Below are 16,573 nucleotides of genomic sequence, written 5' to 3'. Positions count from 1 at the left end.
TGAGTTTCAGGAAATGATAGAAGACTCTGGGATTTATGAGACTAAGAAAAACAACCTCTGCTCCTGCAGAAGTTGGAAATTGCCAGTAAGAGTACTGAGACCCCAGTGACAGCAGATAATGTAACGCTAGATTGCATTATGCCCCATGGTAATGAATAGGGAGCAGGGCTTTGTGATAAGCTTGGGTTGATGATCAATATTTGGAATACCGAGATAGGAAAGAAGGTAATTAGGCCCATTATGGACACAGTTAGCACAGATAACATAATTTGGGAAATTATACATTTGGAGATTATGGAGAATTTTTTTCAACTAATGGGTCTTCAATGATATCTATTAAAGCACATAAGATGTTTTGCCTCTAGGGAATCCACTAGAAAAAAAAATCAAATACACAAAAATTTCAGTAAATGTAGTCTAAAATGGAAGATAAAGTGGAATATATTGGAGAATAAAGTGCTGTTGTGACTTCCTACTTGGAATTTATAATAATTTTTCATTTGAAGAGTTTTAAGGCTATTAATTTCACATCACAACTCCCCATGAAACCAGGGAAGTGTTTCTCGATGTTTGCCCAAGTTCATTGCTCATAATAATGCAAGGCCAAATCGGTAATGAACGCAAGCCATCTTGACAAATTTTTGGCTTTCTCCAGTTTCATGTTGTGCCTCCTGGAAAACATTGTCATTTTGATCCTATCTCGAATGCACTACAAGACATGAGCCCTTTGTTTTCAGTGGGACTCTTTCTTTTTACGAAGCACCCTGGGGTCACTGATATCATTGGCATCTTCACATTGTAGACCCTCTCAGCCTTCTCTTCTATCCCATCTCCATCCCATTGTGTCATCCCTGATGCCTAGAAAGACTGTGTACCAAAGACTCCCAGTGACCACCAGGCTGGGACTCAGGTAGGCGATTCAATAGCCTTCCTGTCTTCCATGATGATCTCTCCATTCTCACCCTTAGCCCTGTGGCAGCCTGCTTGCAGATGACCTTCCTCCCACCTCACCCCATTCGCTGGAGACTGTAGCTCTTGGGACAGACCCAGAGTCCCCTCACCCTTTCATCTCTGTCTCTCCAGGTTCTTCGTCTCATTGAAGCTTACCTGCAGGAACCCATTCTCCCTCCACAGCTCCGACTCCCAGAGGACCCTGTCTTTTGGTGTGGGCAGGACCCGCCTCTTTCCCACATCCCTTCTCAGCCTTTTCTCATAGCCCATCTCTAGTCACCTCTGCCACACACCGACCTGCAGAGAAACTCTCCACTAGGGAACCCATAATCACCACACTTTCCTAAGATCCAGAGAGGGCAGAACATCATCCCAACGAAGACAAGATAAGATATCAAATTAGCACATTACTTATTGTTTTCATTATGTGTGTGTGTGTGTGTGAGAGAGAGAGAGAGAGAGAGAGAGAGAGAGAGAGAGAGAGATTGAGAGATTATTAGATATAGAAGTCATAGATTATATATTTCATACATATAAATATATAAACATTAATATAATGTTAATTATAACATTCACATCAAGGGGGTGGGGGAAACAACTTACATGTATCTAAAAGTGAATACTTTCTCAAATGATTTCTTATTTTTAATAAAAATGCATTAGAAGCAGTTTCATCAATAATGGAAGACCCAATTACTGGTCTTCTGGATTAGGCATTCTTTTATTGTGTGATTTTAATGCTTGAGTGGGAAGCTTAAACATTGCCAATGAAATCTGAGACTAATTAAATGATTATAGCCTAAGGGCCAGGGCACCCAAGTCTCTGCTATTAATCTTACTAACAACATCCACTCTATGAGATGTATGGATGAACATACAGACCTATTTCCAAAGAAAAAGGGGTTGTTTATCAAAAGATGAGTTTTGAGCTGGGCACATGACTCAATGGGTAAGCATACCATTTGAGTATAGGTGTGAACACTTGCACACTCATGTGCATACACCACACACATACAACGCACCACACATAAAATGTCCTTTTTATTTGTGATTTTTAAAATTAAAGATAGAAATCCCTTATGAAGTCTTTCTCTTCATCTTGTGGAAGACATGGCCATGTTTAAGAATTCATTGGTGGTGTGAACTTACTCAGTTGCACTAGGGCAAGATGAATTTGAGATGTAGAGAGATAGCATGGGAGTAACAATGGAATAATTACCATAAATACTCAATGAATACTCACTATGTGCCAAAGACTGTCCTGAAATTGCCTTATCCCCATTTCACAGATAAGGAAACTAAGGCATGGACAGGTTAATAATTCAGGGTCACAGGCAGAGTACAGACACTTGGGTCTCCTACAGCCTTCCTTTTAATTCGCACTGTAGAGCACATCGCTCTGGACAGTTCTGTTTTCTGTTGTCCAAATCACCAGCCTTTCAGAAGCCAGCAACCATTCTCAACTACCAGGCAGGTACAGAAATCAGAAACTGAGACTGGATCTCTGCAGCCCTCTAGCAAGGGTCCTCGGGCTCATCCTGTGTGGACTGACGCAGGGCTCACTACCTAGAAAGCTAGGGTAAGAATTTCTTCATGACTGAAGAGTCTGTGTGGAGATGTTGCCTCTCTACCTAGGCAGTAAACGTCACCCTCACAGCAATGAATGTAGGGCATCTACATGTCTTGACTCCTTCTCACCTATATGTCCCTCTACGTCTACCCCAAGCTCTGACTGTTTCTTTGGACTGAGAATACACTTTTAGCAAGGCCAAGAAAGGTTAGATGGCATTCAGGGACCTACAGTTTCTATATAGGAAAGTTTGCCACTTATATTAGGTTATTTGGCCTCCAAATGAGTCCTTTCCCCTCTGAGACAGACAGACAGACAGACAGACAGACACACACACACACACACACACACACACACACACACACACACACACTTTAATAATAAAGAAATGTCAGTGTTGTACCCTGCTTCCTTCACCCGGGCTGTAGTTGAGACCTGCTGCTGTTTTCTTACAAGCACGTGGTCCAAGTAACTGAAACTGAACTGTACAGGAAGTCCTTCACCGAAGTCTGTGCATGACTCCTTCAAAAATTTTTCCATTTTTATTTATTACATATATTATTGGTTAATTTTGTTACTTTAGTATTTTGTGCAAGTGTATAATGTATTCTGATTGCTCTCCCACACTCTCTTCTACAGTCCCCTATCCCTATCTACGTCCCTATCCTTACCAGTTTCCTTCCCCACTGCCTGACTCTTGGCTGTTTTGTGACCTGTTTAGTTTAATAACCGAGGCCCTCTGTGACCACTGTGCCAGAACTACCCACTGGAGCCTGGTGAGGTCATCAGTGGGTACAAAACTAAAGGGCAGTGACTCCCCCTTTCCTGAGTCTGTCAGTAAGAGGGCGAGCCCTGGTCCATCCTTGTACACACCCAGTGCAAATATCCATAGCTTTTGTGATGTCGTGTGTAGCTACAGTTTTCCTGCCTTGCCCACAGTCAGGACAAATCTTTGTCACCCGCCAGTCCCACAGCCGCTCAGACCCAACCAAGTAAACACAGAGACCTATATTGTTTACAAACTGTATAGCCGTGGCAGGCTTCTTGCTAACTGTTCTTATAGCTTAAATTAATCCATTTCCACAAATCTATACCATGCCACATGGCTCGTGGCTTACCGGCATCTTTTCATGCTGCTTGTCAGGGTGGTGGCTGGCAGTGACTCCTTCTGCCTTCCTGTTCTTTCTTTTCTCCTCTCTGTTAGTCCCGCCTATACTTCCTGCCTAGCCACGGGCCAATCAGTGTTTTATTTATTAACCAATCAGAGCAACTTGACATACAGACCACCCCACAGCACAGCCAAGTGCAGACCATCTCAGACACCTGCACTCAGGCCCGTGGTTCTAATCATCTTCTATGCAGACCTGCTGGGTAACGCCACGAGGAACCCAAGAATGGGCTCCCACAGGACATACAGAACATCCCACAGCAGTCCTGAGTACAGAGGCCATGTCTTGCTCAGACAATGACAGTTCCCAGCCTTTCTCATAACTTCCAGCTGTTACACTATGCCCACCTCGCTGTTCCCTGGGCCTCAGATGGTATAATGTAACTGTCTTGTGTAGGCATAAACACCCATCCATCTTGATGGCTATATCTGGTTTTCGTTTGAGGTTTTGATTCTGTATTTTTTTCTGGAAGAATGTGAGTGAATGTGTTCAGAATATTTTATTTCTAGCATCCCAAGGATTATTTTATTAGGTAAACTCTTTCTTTTAATATTCTTCATAAGTCTATCATTTCCTTCATGACGTCCATGTGTGTCAAGTTCATATTTGTGAGGGAACACAAAGTTCATTAAAGCTTAAAGACCATGGCCACCTGATAGAGAAGTCCGAAAAATGAAGATTTGCAGTAAAGGTTGGCATTTGCAACTAGCCCACGCTGGCCAGGAAATCATGAAACACTCAACTACAAATTATTTCTGTGAATACTCAAAATGGGACAGCAAGTGTTCAAATCTGGACAAGGTCCATTCCATGATGAATAACACCTGGTATCCATAGATCACTTGCCCAGACAATTGCTTATAATCGCCCACGGCCTCCATCACTCCAGCCACAGAGGAAAATGTGAAGAGTCATCATATTTGGGGGTGACTTCAATGGGTTTCAATAGCTGAGGTTTTGATTTTGATGAATTGCTCATTTCATATTATTCCTTCAAGGAGACCTCTACTTTCAGAGGGAGCCTGGGAAAAAAATGTTATCTCTGTGTGTAAATGGTGAGGCTTGAAATAAAATGAGAATTGTCTCATCCTGAAAGCTGTAAAATTTCCTGGACATTGTCAGTCTCAACATAAATTGATGAGGGTAGGAGTAGAGAAGAGGGATTTCACCTGACAATCCATCCTTCTCCACAACGTCTCTTCCTGAGATGGTATTTTCCCCCAAGAGTTTTGTTGGCCATAGTGCTGATACTCACCAACTGACACCTCCCGGGCTGCTAACTCTGACCTCGTATGGAAGAATACATAGGGGCCTAGGAAAGGTTTATAGTACAGTCATCTAACTCCAGGAGATCCACCCTGGCCCATTCATAATAGCCCCTGTACATCCCTACAAGGAACTTTCTAGTTTGAGGGCTTTTCTAGCTAACATCAGTATCTCTTCCATGTCTTCTTTCTGTTTACTCCAAGGAATGAGTAGAGAAGCCTGGTCTCTCAAATTTAAGGTCCAGAACTGAACCTTACCTTTGGACTCTAATTCTACTATGTGCCTTAGGGTATAACAGTGCTCAGCATCATTTACAGTTTCTCATTTGGGGCACATGCAGGCATGTACACACATACATGCGCACATACTCATTGATTGTCAACTCTATCAGTTTTATGAAATCCTTGACTCCTTACTTCAGTTCTCTTAGACTCAGTGATGGCATATTTGTTCCTCCGCAGAAATTCTTGCTGAGATGGAGGTAGGCTCTTTTTAGATAACACACCTCATATCTGGGATGATTTATTCACTTTCAAGTTCCCTGGAATTTATTGCTGAAGGTTGATGTGGATGCTTACAGTTTGGGCTCTAATATAATCTCCCGAGTGGCAATTAATAAATAAAAGATGCTTGCTGTTGTTGACAGAGGATCTAGGCTTTCTCAGCTAGCTCTTTCCTTTATATTTTCACCAAATTTGATGCCAGACATCCCTAGGGGGTTGATGCTAAAAAATATTTTCTGTAAATTCTAAAGCTTTTACTCTTGTTTCAATATTCCCAAACCTCTGTGTTGTCTTTTGTTTTCCTTGTCAGAAATGATCGTCCTTGGTTCTTTTTTTTCAACTCTCCTCCCTTGCTGTGAATTGGGGAAAGTGCTTTTTCTGGATGTAACAGTAACATAGCCTTAGGATAAGCTTGCAAATAGCACCTGCAATTTGCCCCTGAATTTTCTTGTATTTTTCTCAGTCTCTTCTCAGTTTCCTTTATTGAATATGCACTGTCATCTATAAAATGCGGTGTTTATTGTCATCGTGTGTATCGTTCACAGTGTGAGGTTGCTTCCTGTAAGGTAATGATGAAACCATGAGGTAATATCCAATTGGTGCCGTGTGCTGGCTTGACTGGGTGGTCTCCAGGGCTCATCTGGACTAGTATTCCTATTTTAGAGATGAGGAAAATGTGGGTCAGCTTCAGGACCTTGACCATAATCAAGCAGAGGGCAGATACAGATACATCTTGAGGTTGTAAAGTACGTGGTACAGAGCTGCAAATGGACTACCTCTGCTCAGTGCCCAGTGGGGAGGTGAAATGTGTAACTTTAACACGTTCCTTCTGTTTTCTTATCTCTAAATGCTAACAGGCTGCAGATTTATTTTGGTAATAGATCATTTGCCTAGCAGGCCTAAGAACTTTGGGTTGATTTCCTGGCCCCACAACCATGCCAATATTAGTACTGATACCACAACTGTAAGGCTTATAGTAAGTTAATATCAGTAAAAGACAGGGTAGGTGCTTGGCACACTCTGGGAATTGTGAATATTGTCAGCTATTATTCCAGATCTTTACATATTCCAGCAAAGGTGGAAGTGTGTGCTGCTAATCAACTTTATGTGGCTGTGACGTCCATTAGACCCTGCCTGTACTTGTCCAATAGCCCTTGTTTTGTGCAGTGAGGAGCTAGGGGTCACATCCATGGTGACAGGGGGAGCAGAAATGAAAATAGTGATGACAATAAGAAGAGGTGGTGCCATTTGCTGAGCCTGAGGGTGCGGTGTGCTTTGAATTGACACTCACATGCATAATGCTCCGTATGTGCTCACGCCACATATATGGACAAGCCGCAGAGTCCTTTATTTCCAGAAACATGGTGCACACTCTTGATGACAATAGTCTTCCTGGTAACTGGAGGGAAAGAGAGGCCTTGGTAGAGCAGCTTGAATGCCAAAACAGAAGCTTTACTGGAATTATTTCTACCTTTGAAGTAACCAGTTTTGCTACTAATATTTCTATCACTTAGTCTTGTTACTGATGATAAGGTGACAGGCTGGAGCAAGAACAGAGGTCGAGGAGGGGAGGAGGGTGGGGCTGGCCCAGGGCAGGACGAACTACAGCAAGAGGATGGTGTGTGGAAAAGACAGGCCCTTCAAAGCTCTCTTATGTCTTGCTTCTCTGCTCGGCAGTTATTTATTATATAAAATTCCACTGCTTTCCTGGGCTCCAGATTGAAATATACTTGGAGCAGCAGCACCAAGAAAAATCTCTTTCCTCACTTGCTGCGATTTATTTGCAGACTAAGTAAATTTCGTTCACCGCGCATGAATCATCTTTAGGATAATGTAAAGAATTTAATTATGAAAATCCTTATCACTAATGGTCCTTGATTTCCAGGCCAATCTAATAAACAACTCTGGCAGTATTAACAGGTACAGTGGAGGAGACGGCAGGACTGAGTACTAAGGGAATGTGAGTTTGTGTGCCCCTGGCTGGGAGGGGTGGCAAACGCCTCTAACCTCGCCACTCCAGAATCAGAAGCAGCCAGATCTCTGTGAGTTCGAGGCCAGTCTGTCTCTATAGTGTTTGTGTGCCTCTGTGTCCCTATGTGTGTATGTGGGTGTATGTACTCTCAAACATGCAATCTGTGGATAGGGACTTTTCAAAATCACATGTATGCACACCTACGTGTGCATATATACACATGCATATAAGTTTCCATGTATAAAACAGATTTAAATACCGCCATCTAAAAGCTTACCACAGCTGTAGAAAAAGACACTGAGGTTCAAAGATGTCAATCCACTTCCCCAAGATGACCAAAAATAATGGCAAAGCTGGAGTTTAGCCAATAACACTTACTGACTCAACACCCTCTTTTCAAAGCTTCCTGAAAAGAAATATTCGCGGAGTAGTGTGTTTCCACCATAGCACCCTGCTCCAGTATGGAGAGGGCTGATCTTTCACCCTTTCTCTTCCAGACTCTCCAAGCAAAGATTTTGGTCCGACTCTGGGTTTGAAAAAGTCCAGTTCCTTGGAGAGCCTGCAGACTGCTGTGGCCGAAGTCAGGAAGAACGACCTGCCCTTCCACAGGCCCAGACCACACATGGTGCGAGGTCGGGGCTGCAACGAAAGCTTCAGAGCGGCCATTGACAAATCCTACGACGGGCCGGAAGAAGGAGAAGCTGGTAGGGCCATACGCCCCCTTAAGTGGGTTCTTCATCTCATTATTATCTGCAAGTCATAAGCGAGAATTGCACTTAACTACTGAAAAAAAAATGATTTAAGGATCACAATTATATTTTTGATATTAAAAGTAATTCATTTTCCTGATATGTTTTGCCCTTTGGCTTAACGAACATGGGATTGGAGAATGCGACGTGCAATTTATTTCAACAGTACAAACTGAAAAAAAAAAAAATGTTCTCTTTCACTTCCCTAGAAGGACCAACTGTCATTTACCCTTAGGGCAGGAGCACTAAGCATGCATCTCTTGGCATTCTTATTTGAATCATTAAAAGCAACATCAACCAGAGGACTGGCTACATTAATTGCGTCGATGTGGTGGGCTATATTTATGCTCAACAAAACCTCTCTTGGAAAGAAGCTCGCCCTGTTTGTTTCCCCGCGTGTAGGCTTTCGGGGCCGATGGAGGTTAACCAGCCAGCTTCCAGAGAGATTAGTGCTTTAGCAATTTTCAAGGCTTTTGTGCTACCAGCTTGCAACCAAGGGGCCCCACTCCCGACCTCAAAGGTTGATTGAAGTACCCAGGACTGAGAAGTCCTATCTGATATCAAAGGGTATGAGTTACCACGTGGTTGGGTAGAACACTGAGCACTTCTCCTCATTCTTCTGTATTTTACATTTTGACTTTTTTTTATATATACTAACCATAAGTGCCCCTAACCATGGATATTGATTTTTTTTTTCTCTCTACAGACGGTCTCTCTGATAAGAGCTCTCACTCTGGCCACGGAGCTCTGAATTGTGAGTCTGCCCCTCAGGGAAACCCCGAGCTAGACGATGTGGAAACTAAAGCCAGGAAAGTCAAAAAACCAAAAGAGAAGGAGAAGAAAAAGGGCAAGCAGAAAGTCAAGGAGAAAAAGCAGAAAGAGGAGAGTGAGGACCCAGAGAGGAAAATGAAGAGGAAGGGCTTCGGGGCCATGCTAAGGTAAGAGCCTGCTGTGAAAACACTGCGTGGCTTTGCTTCTTCTGGCTAACCCGCTCCTTTGTGTTTGCTCGGAAAAAGGTGCAAGTGTTCTCTCATCCTCAGCTCTATTCATCAACATCAAGGCTACGACTGTATTTTTTTTATTTGCCAAGAAGGCATGAAAAGCCTTTGGGATGTTCCCTGAAGATTGTGATGATGACAGGAAACTGTCATAAGCCTGTTGTAAAGAGGCCAAGCGCTTAGTAGGGCATAGGAAGTGTTCCCTGTGTGTCCCTCTGCACAGTGAAAACAAGAGACTACTATATATATCATCCTTCTGTGACTTCTGATACTCGGGTCACCAACACAGTAGCTGTCACTGGCAGCGGCACTGTGATGCATTAGAGATGTCCCTGGGATGAGGGCCATATGACCCAGGTCTCAATTCATGACCTTCCACATCTCAGCTGTAAGTTTCACATATCTTCCTTCCCTTCCTTCTAGACTGAGACAAACATCATTCCTTCCTGTGGGCCCCATGGGCCTGGGAGATAAGATATTACATGCAGCAGATTCAGCAGCTTAGAGTGCTGAGCAGCATACAGTTGGAACACAACTTATTTCTTCTTGTACAGCTTCCCTCCAAGAAACACTCTATAGAAACTATCACTCCACATTCTGGTTTCCCAGTGATCTGGCTGATTTCTCGTCATTTGGCCAGAGGCTTGCACAACTAGTCCAATGTAAACCAGAATATACCTCCTCCCTGGGCATAACTTTACTGTCTGTGGAACCATGTGCAGGGGAAGGGCAATGTTAAACTGGAGGGTGTTTTAACTGGTTTAGGTGGTGCAAACCACCTACCAGGGGTCCTTTAGGAACACCTTTGTGGATGGTTGAGGAAGATCTTTGGTATAGCAGTTGCTACTGGTGGAAATCATTTCCATGGCTGACTTCCTAAGGGTCACTTACCCTTAGCCCCTGACCTCAGACAGTGTGCCTAGAGTCTCCTTCCTCAAGCTGGCAGACTTCTTAGATGTTGATAGAAGGCACTAACCTGAGCAACAGCGGCAGCAGCAGCAGCAGCCGTATCTCCCCCTGACTTCTTAGATGGAGGTGGAGAAAGCTTACACTCTATGGCATCTGCAGCAGCATCTCCCCTGACTTCTTAGATGGAGACAGAGGAAGCTTACACTCTATGGCAGCTGCAGCAGCATCTCCCCTGACTTCTTAGATGGAGGCTGAGAAAGCTTACACTCTATGGCAGCTGCAGCAGCATCTCCCCTGACTTCTTAGATGGAGGCTGAGAAAGCTTACACTCTATGGCAGCTGCAGTAGCATCTCCCCTGACTTCTTAGATGGAGGCGGAGGAAGCTTACACTCTATGGCAGCTGCAGCAGCATCTCTCTGGACTGTGCCTGCTTCAGTCACCAACCCTCAACCCTCCAAATCCCTCCAGTGCAGCTTGTTCCCGATGCTCTCCCTCCCCTCCCACTACTGCATGGAGGTCACACCAACTTTGCTTCCTAAGACTTCTCCAGAGCACCAGTTCACCTTCCTACCTAGAAGGACATGCCAGACTCCCTCAAGCCTGCTGACCTGCTTAGGTTAAGGGAAAGGATCAGAAAATGTTTGCCGCTCACAAAGCAGAAGGATTTACAAAGTCACTTCCTAATTCTCGGAGTATTTTCTTGTACCTTTTTTTGTTTTGTTTTGGTGGAGGAGCAGGAAGTAAGGTAGAGGTACCCATTCCATGACTTTGTTTCTAAAACTTCCTAGCAAATCTACCAGTCTCTATCCTTCTTTGCTATGATCAACAGATAATGTATGATAGATTTAACCATGCCGTGTAAACTCTGAGAATATCTGTCTTTTAAACACGCTGGGGGATACAGGATACTAGTTGTTCTCAGTGTGAAATCTTCAACTGATAATTTTAGATAGAAAATAAAATTCAATTCTCTTATTTCATCTTTTCCTTCCTCTCCTTTTTCTTTCTGTGTGTATGTGTGTGTGCATACGTGTGTGTGTGTGTGTGTGTGTGTGTGTGTGTGTGTGTATGTGTGTATGTTTGCACATGTGCATGCACGTGTGTGGAGAGAGAGAGAGAGAGAGAGAGAGAGAGAGAGAGAGAGAGAGAGAGAGAGAGAGAGAGCCTGCGTCTTAGGAACAGCAAAATGACATTTAAAGGACACAAGTAGTGTGGACAGCTCTGAGCCATCCCATTACATATCCAATGTTCAAACAATGCTCCTTAAAGTCTTAGTACCAATGCCCCTGGACGTATTATAACAAGACATGCTGAGCCTTGCTGAGGTCACCTGTATTAATACTTTCCTATTGCTGTGATAAAACACCAGGAACAAGACAGCTTATAAAAGAAAGTGTTTAATTTGACTACAAAGGGTTAGAGTCCATCACGGTGGAACAAAGGCGTGGTGGCCGGAAGAGTTGAGAGCTCACATATTAAAACTACGATCAGGAAGTAGAGAGAAGAGTAAGAATGGCAGGATTCTTTTAAAACCTCAAAGGCCACCCCCTAGTTACACACTTCCTCATCCTTAAATAATTCTACCAACTAGGAACAAAACATTCGAACATGTGAGCCTGTGGAGGCCATTCTCATTCAGTCTATTGCATAATCCTAGCAGGCCCCCAAAACTAGAAATCATTGGACGATCAAAGAATAGGATTTCCAGTTTAAAAATCAAATCTTTTGTTATGGGTTTGTCAGCAGTGCCACCTACAGAAGAGGGACAGACAGTTGGACAAGCTAAGCAGAAGGGGTGGGCTTTATAAGCAAGAAAAGGATTGAAGAAAGGAGAAACAAGGGACACACAGTGGATGGCCACTGCAGACAGCTTTCTTCTACAGGGACAGAAGAAGGGACGTCCTCACCATGGTGTCTCGGGGTGACAGGCCCTCTTTTGATTGGTTACTGTGAACCTCCTGATATTTTGAAAACTCATCCATTTCTAAGTTAATTTTGAACTTGTAACACAGAGCACAGGTGGCCACATTCTGGTTTTGGCCAGGAGCTCAGTCTAAAGAAGAGGTTTATTCCACTCAGTGCGACTCTGGGATAGACTAGCCTGTAGTCTGGTTTCTCTCAGTGAGACCTGTCTTTCCATTGTTTGAGTCTTCGCTCTGGGCGTTCTAGACACTGCCCTTCCTTTGCTACCCTGAGTTTCTGGGTCCGAAGTGTCGTTGTTATGCTCATCAGATGTCATAGGCAGTTGAGGATGGGGAGATGGCTCAGATGCCAGCATGAAGACCAGATTCAGATCCTCACAATCCACATAAACCCTGAGCAGGGTAGTGCAGCAGGCTTTCTTGGACCACAAACCAGCTCCCAAATCAAGATGCAGAGACTTATTATCAATTTTGAATGCTCAGCCTTATCTTATACCTGTTTCTAGCTAACTTTTATCTTTAATTTAAATTAATGCATTTCTGTTAATCTATGTGCTGCCCCAAGGCTCATTTACCTCATCTAAATACTGTCCATCCTGCTTTCCTGCTTCCTCCCTGTCTGTCTGTCTGGACCATGGCTGCCTTGTTTCCCCTTTCTTTCTGCCTGCCAACCCCACCTATCCCTCCTCTGCCTAGCTATAGGCCACTCAGCTTCTTATTAGACCAATCAGGAGCCTGAGGCAGGCAAGGAGAAACAGCAACACATCTTTACATAGTTAAACAACTGCAACACAAACAAATGTAACACATCTTTACTTCATTAAACAAATATTCTATTCTACAACAGGGTAGTCTACCTGTGGTCTCTGGGGGCAACAGGATCTCCAGTGCAAGCTGGCTAGCTAGACTAATCAAATTAGCACACTCCGAATTCAACTGAGAGACCCTATCTGTATATGTAAGGTGAAGAGCAATCAAGGAAGCATTCACCATCAACCTTTTGGCTTCCACATGTGTGTGCACACATGTACACACTCACCCTCACATACATATGCACACATATGTAACACAAATTGCTAAGTGGTCTTATTAAAAAAAAAAAGCCAGATATTGAGGTTAAAGCTGAAAGATCAGAGAAACAGAATAAGCCACAGCCAACCTCACCTCACCAACTCCTCAGCCGATCCTGTTTCCACAAATCTTCATACTGAAAGTCTCTGAGTCCCCACCCCGAGGGTCTCAGTTTCACTGCTTTTAGTTCCTGTGTCCTCACACCTTATATACTGTCATTTCTGGGGATTAAAGGTGTGCATGCTTCCCAAGCAAAGGCATGAGATTTCAAGTACTGGGATTAAAGGTGTGTACCAGCATGCCTGACTCTGTTCCCAGTGTGGCCTTGAACTCACAGAGATCCAGATGGATCTCTGCCTCCCAAGTGATAGGATTAAAGGTGTGTGCTACCACTGTCTGGCCTCTATGTCTAATCTAGTAGGTGGCTCTGTCCTCTGATCCCCAGATAAGTTTATTAGGATACACAATATATTGGGGTGCACAATATATCACCACACACATATATAAGTGAATACACATACACTCATGAGTGGATACCATCCATGCATGCAAACACTAAGGTAAATAAATACATAAAATATTTTTAGGAAAAGAAATTGTGGGTTGTAATGTGAGCATGTTGTCAATAATTACAACAGTATTTATGTGAGAATTTTGTCTGTGAGGTGGTGGAGTTGAATGGTTACAGGTTCAGGCTCTGCATGCGGACTTCTGATTTAAATCTCAGCCCCTCCACTCTCTAGCTAGGGAACACTGGGCACACTCTCTCCTTCGCTTTAGTTTCTTCATCTGAAAACAGAATGATAATTGGATCGACTACCATTGTAAGAAATGTATTTGATTGATTATATAATCTATTTAGAACTATGCTTTACAATTAATATATATTTAATAATAAACAAAATGTCCCTCAAGAGGCCCAAGCCCTAATCCCTAGTATCTGTGTATGTTATTGAGAAAGGAGAATTAAGGTTGGAAAAGGCAGAAGGATGGCTGTTCTGCTGGCCCTGAGGTAAAGGGGTTGTCCTGAGTTTCCTCAATGAGCCCAGTGGAGTCACAGGGCCTTACAAACGTAAGTGGAAGACGTGATAAGGAAAGAAGGCGCAAAGAACCGCAGCATGCCTGGCTGTGGAAATGGAAGGAGGGGAACGTAAGCCAAGGGAAATGGGCAGCCTGTGTAAGCTGGAAAGGACAAGGAAATGGCTTCCCTCTGGCTAGCCCCTTAATTTTCATCCATATGTGTTATTCAAGCCACTGAGATTGTACTAATTGCTTACAGTATCAACGGGAGCCAGCACGGTCATTATCATAAGTATTATTACTGCTTTTACAATGCCACAGTAATTTATAAGGACAAGTTTCCTCTTTGGGGTATTAAAGAAAAAACTATAAAAATGATTTAACTGCAATAATCTGTAAATATGAAAACTCTCGGAGATTCACATGGCCTGTTTCTGAGACTGTCACCAAGTTAAATCCTGACTGTGTGTTTGCTACACAGCTCCAGGTACTTGTTGCTCACAATACAGAGCCAGCTCTTCCCTTTTACCTCAGTCTGCTCCCCATTTCCACATGTTAGAGCCACAGGCCCTGGATCCTCTAGACACACACAGCACCTTGGCTTTTGTTCCCTTTCACTGCTATAGCAAAATTAAGAGCTGAGAGGTGGTATTAGATTTTATCTTCGGTATAAAAATAGCAACTGTTTTCCATAGCCTTTTGCATCCGAGTTGGTGAGCATATTGGAGTTGCTGCTACATGCTCGCTTTCAGCAACAAAGAACACAAAAGCTGTTACCATTAGCCAACAGATTTTGCTTTAATTCTCATCTTTTGCTCAGATGCTATTGACTTAGTTTCTTTCTTATTTAAAAAAGATTGATTGCTCTAAGGTTCTGTTAGAGTTAGATGTGACTTAAATATGCATTATTTTTTCCATTGTCTGTACTGCTCTAACACATTCCTGAACATGGGCTCTGGTGTAGCTTCTACAGTTACTCCATGAGCAGTGACACCTGGCCAAGGAGGGTGGGGGAAGGTCTTAAATTCTGCCCCCTTCCTCATCCTAGAATTGGGATGTGATAGCAGTGGCCTTGTTCTTGCTTCTAAAGAGCCAACTGGGCTGATGTTGATCATACAGAGTGGAAGTGTTCATTCATTAATTTCACCCACCCCTGTTCCTGCTGGAAAGTTATGGGAGGTCGATTCCATTCATCTTTTCACCCATCTTCTAGTTTGTATATTGTTATGATTTGCTGATTTTAAATTACCTCCTTGCATGAGTCGAGTCTGGTTCTTCCGAGGGCCGTGAGTTATTGTGGAGAAGATGCTGAACTCCAGAACCTTCCAACTCCGGTTGTTACTTTATAAACTCTGTTCACTTGCAGCTGAGAGAGACCTTCCATACATTTGCTATCAGTCTTTTACTCCGTTTGATACAGTAATCAGAAAAAGGTAAAATGCAGCTCCTTTTCATGTTCCCATCTTTTAGTGTTACCAGCTCATCCAAGGGTTCTTTCGCTTGAGATAGAAATCACTAGGAGGCCAATGACACCATCTCAACAAGGCTTTACTGAGACCTGTGTTGAGCACAGGGAAATGGCACACAGGATGGGGTGCCCATTCTGGGTCTGGATGCTGGGATCAAAGCTTGGACGGAAAAGGCAGGCTCATGCAGGCACACAGAAGGCTGCTGAGAAAGAGCCCAGGATTTTGACACATGCTCTTGGCTCAGTGATGATATACACTTGCACAAAGAATTCATCTTCTCTGTGCTCATAAAACATGTCTGGTGTGCTCGCTGCAGTCACTGCACGAAGGCAATGCGTCTGCTAGGTTCTAGCCTGCATTTGCAAGGCTGCAGGGAAGGCTAGGGGTGGAGTCAGCAACTCCTGAATCTGGTCATCAGTGGAAACTGTCTTGCCAAAAGCAGCTTGCATTCAGAGGAAAACCCTGGTGTGGGACTTGGGGTCCCCACTGATCTATCTCAGGTCAAGATACCTCCTTATTTTTGCTTTATGAACTTGACTTCTTTAGGTATCATCCTCTTCAAGACACTTCTACAGAAAGGCCAGTCAAGGCTCCAGCAATTAAAGAACAAAAGCTCAAACCCTTCAGTAGACAAGTTCCTTGCTCTCAGTCCCAAATACCCTTCGGCCACAGTAATGTCACCTAGAGTGAAAAGCCAGAGATCAGCCCCTGATTTCTTGGTTGCTTTAATAATCTTGTCAATCTCTTGTAGTCCTCAAATGAAATTCTTCATGTTTCTAACCAATCCCTTTATATAACAGTTTCTGCTGTTTTCTCTTGAGAGTCTAGGTCACTGTTCAAAACCAATGTTCTGGAGTCCGAGTGAAAGGCTTGAAGTGGTGTAAGTTCATTGTGTGTGTGTGTGTGTGTGTGTGTGTGTGTGTGTGTGTGTGTGTGTGTGTGTGTGTGTGTCTGTCTGTCTGTCTGTCTGTCTGTCTGTGTCTGTCTGTGTCTGTGCACATGC

General features: G+C 43.5%; 1 protein-coding gene across 1 annotated transcript in view; it reads left to right on the top strand.

The window, feature by feature from the left end:
- The window catches only part of Pard3b (par-3 family cell polarity regulator beta), a 978,380-nt gene that overhangs the window by 671,595 nt on the left and 290,212 nt on the right, over positions 1–16,573 (top strand). The window contains exons 17-18 of the mRNA XM_006975013.4: positions 7,929–8,135; positions 8,887–9,118. Coding sequence (XP_006975075.2) covers positions 7,929–8,135; positions 8,887–9,118 — 439 coding nt within the window. The remainder of the gene's footprint in view (positions 1–7,928; positions 8,136–8,886; positions 9,119–16,573) is intronic.

This window comes from Peromyscus maniculatus, chromosome 13 (assembly GCF_049852395.1).
Source record: "Peromyscus maniculatus bairdii isolate BWxNUB_F1_BW_parent chromosome 13, HU_Pman_BW_mat_3.1, whole genome shotgun sequence".
Classification (NCBI taxonomy): domain Eukaryota; kingdom Metazoa; phylum Chordata; class Mammalia; order Rodentia; family Cricetidae; genus Peromyscus; species Peromyscus maniculatus.
This window is presented reverse-complemented; position numbering and strand designations above follow the sequence as displayed.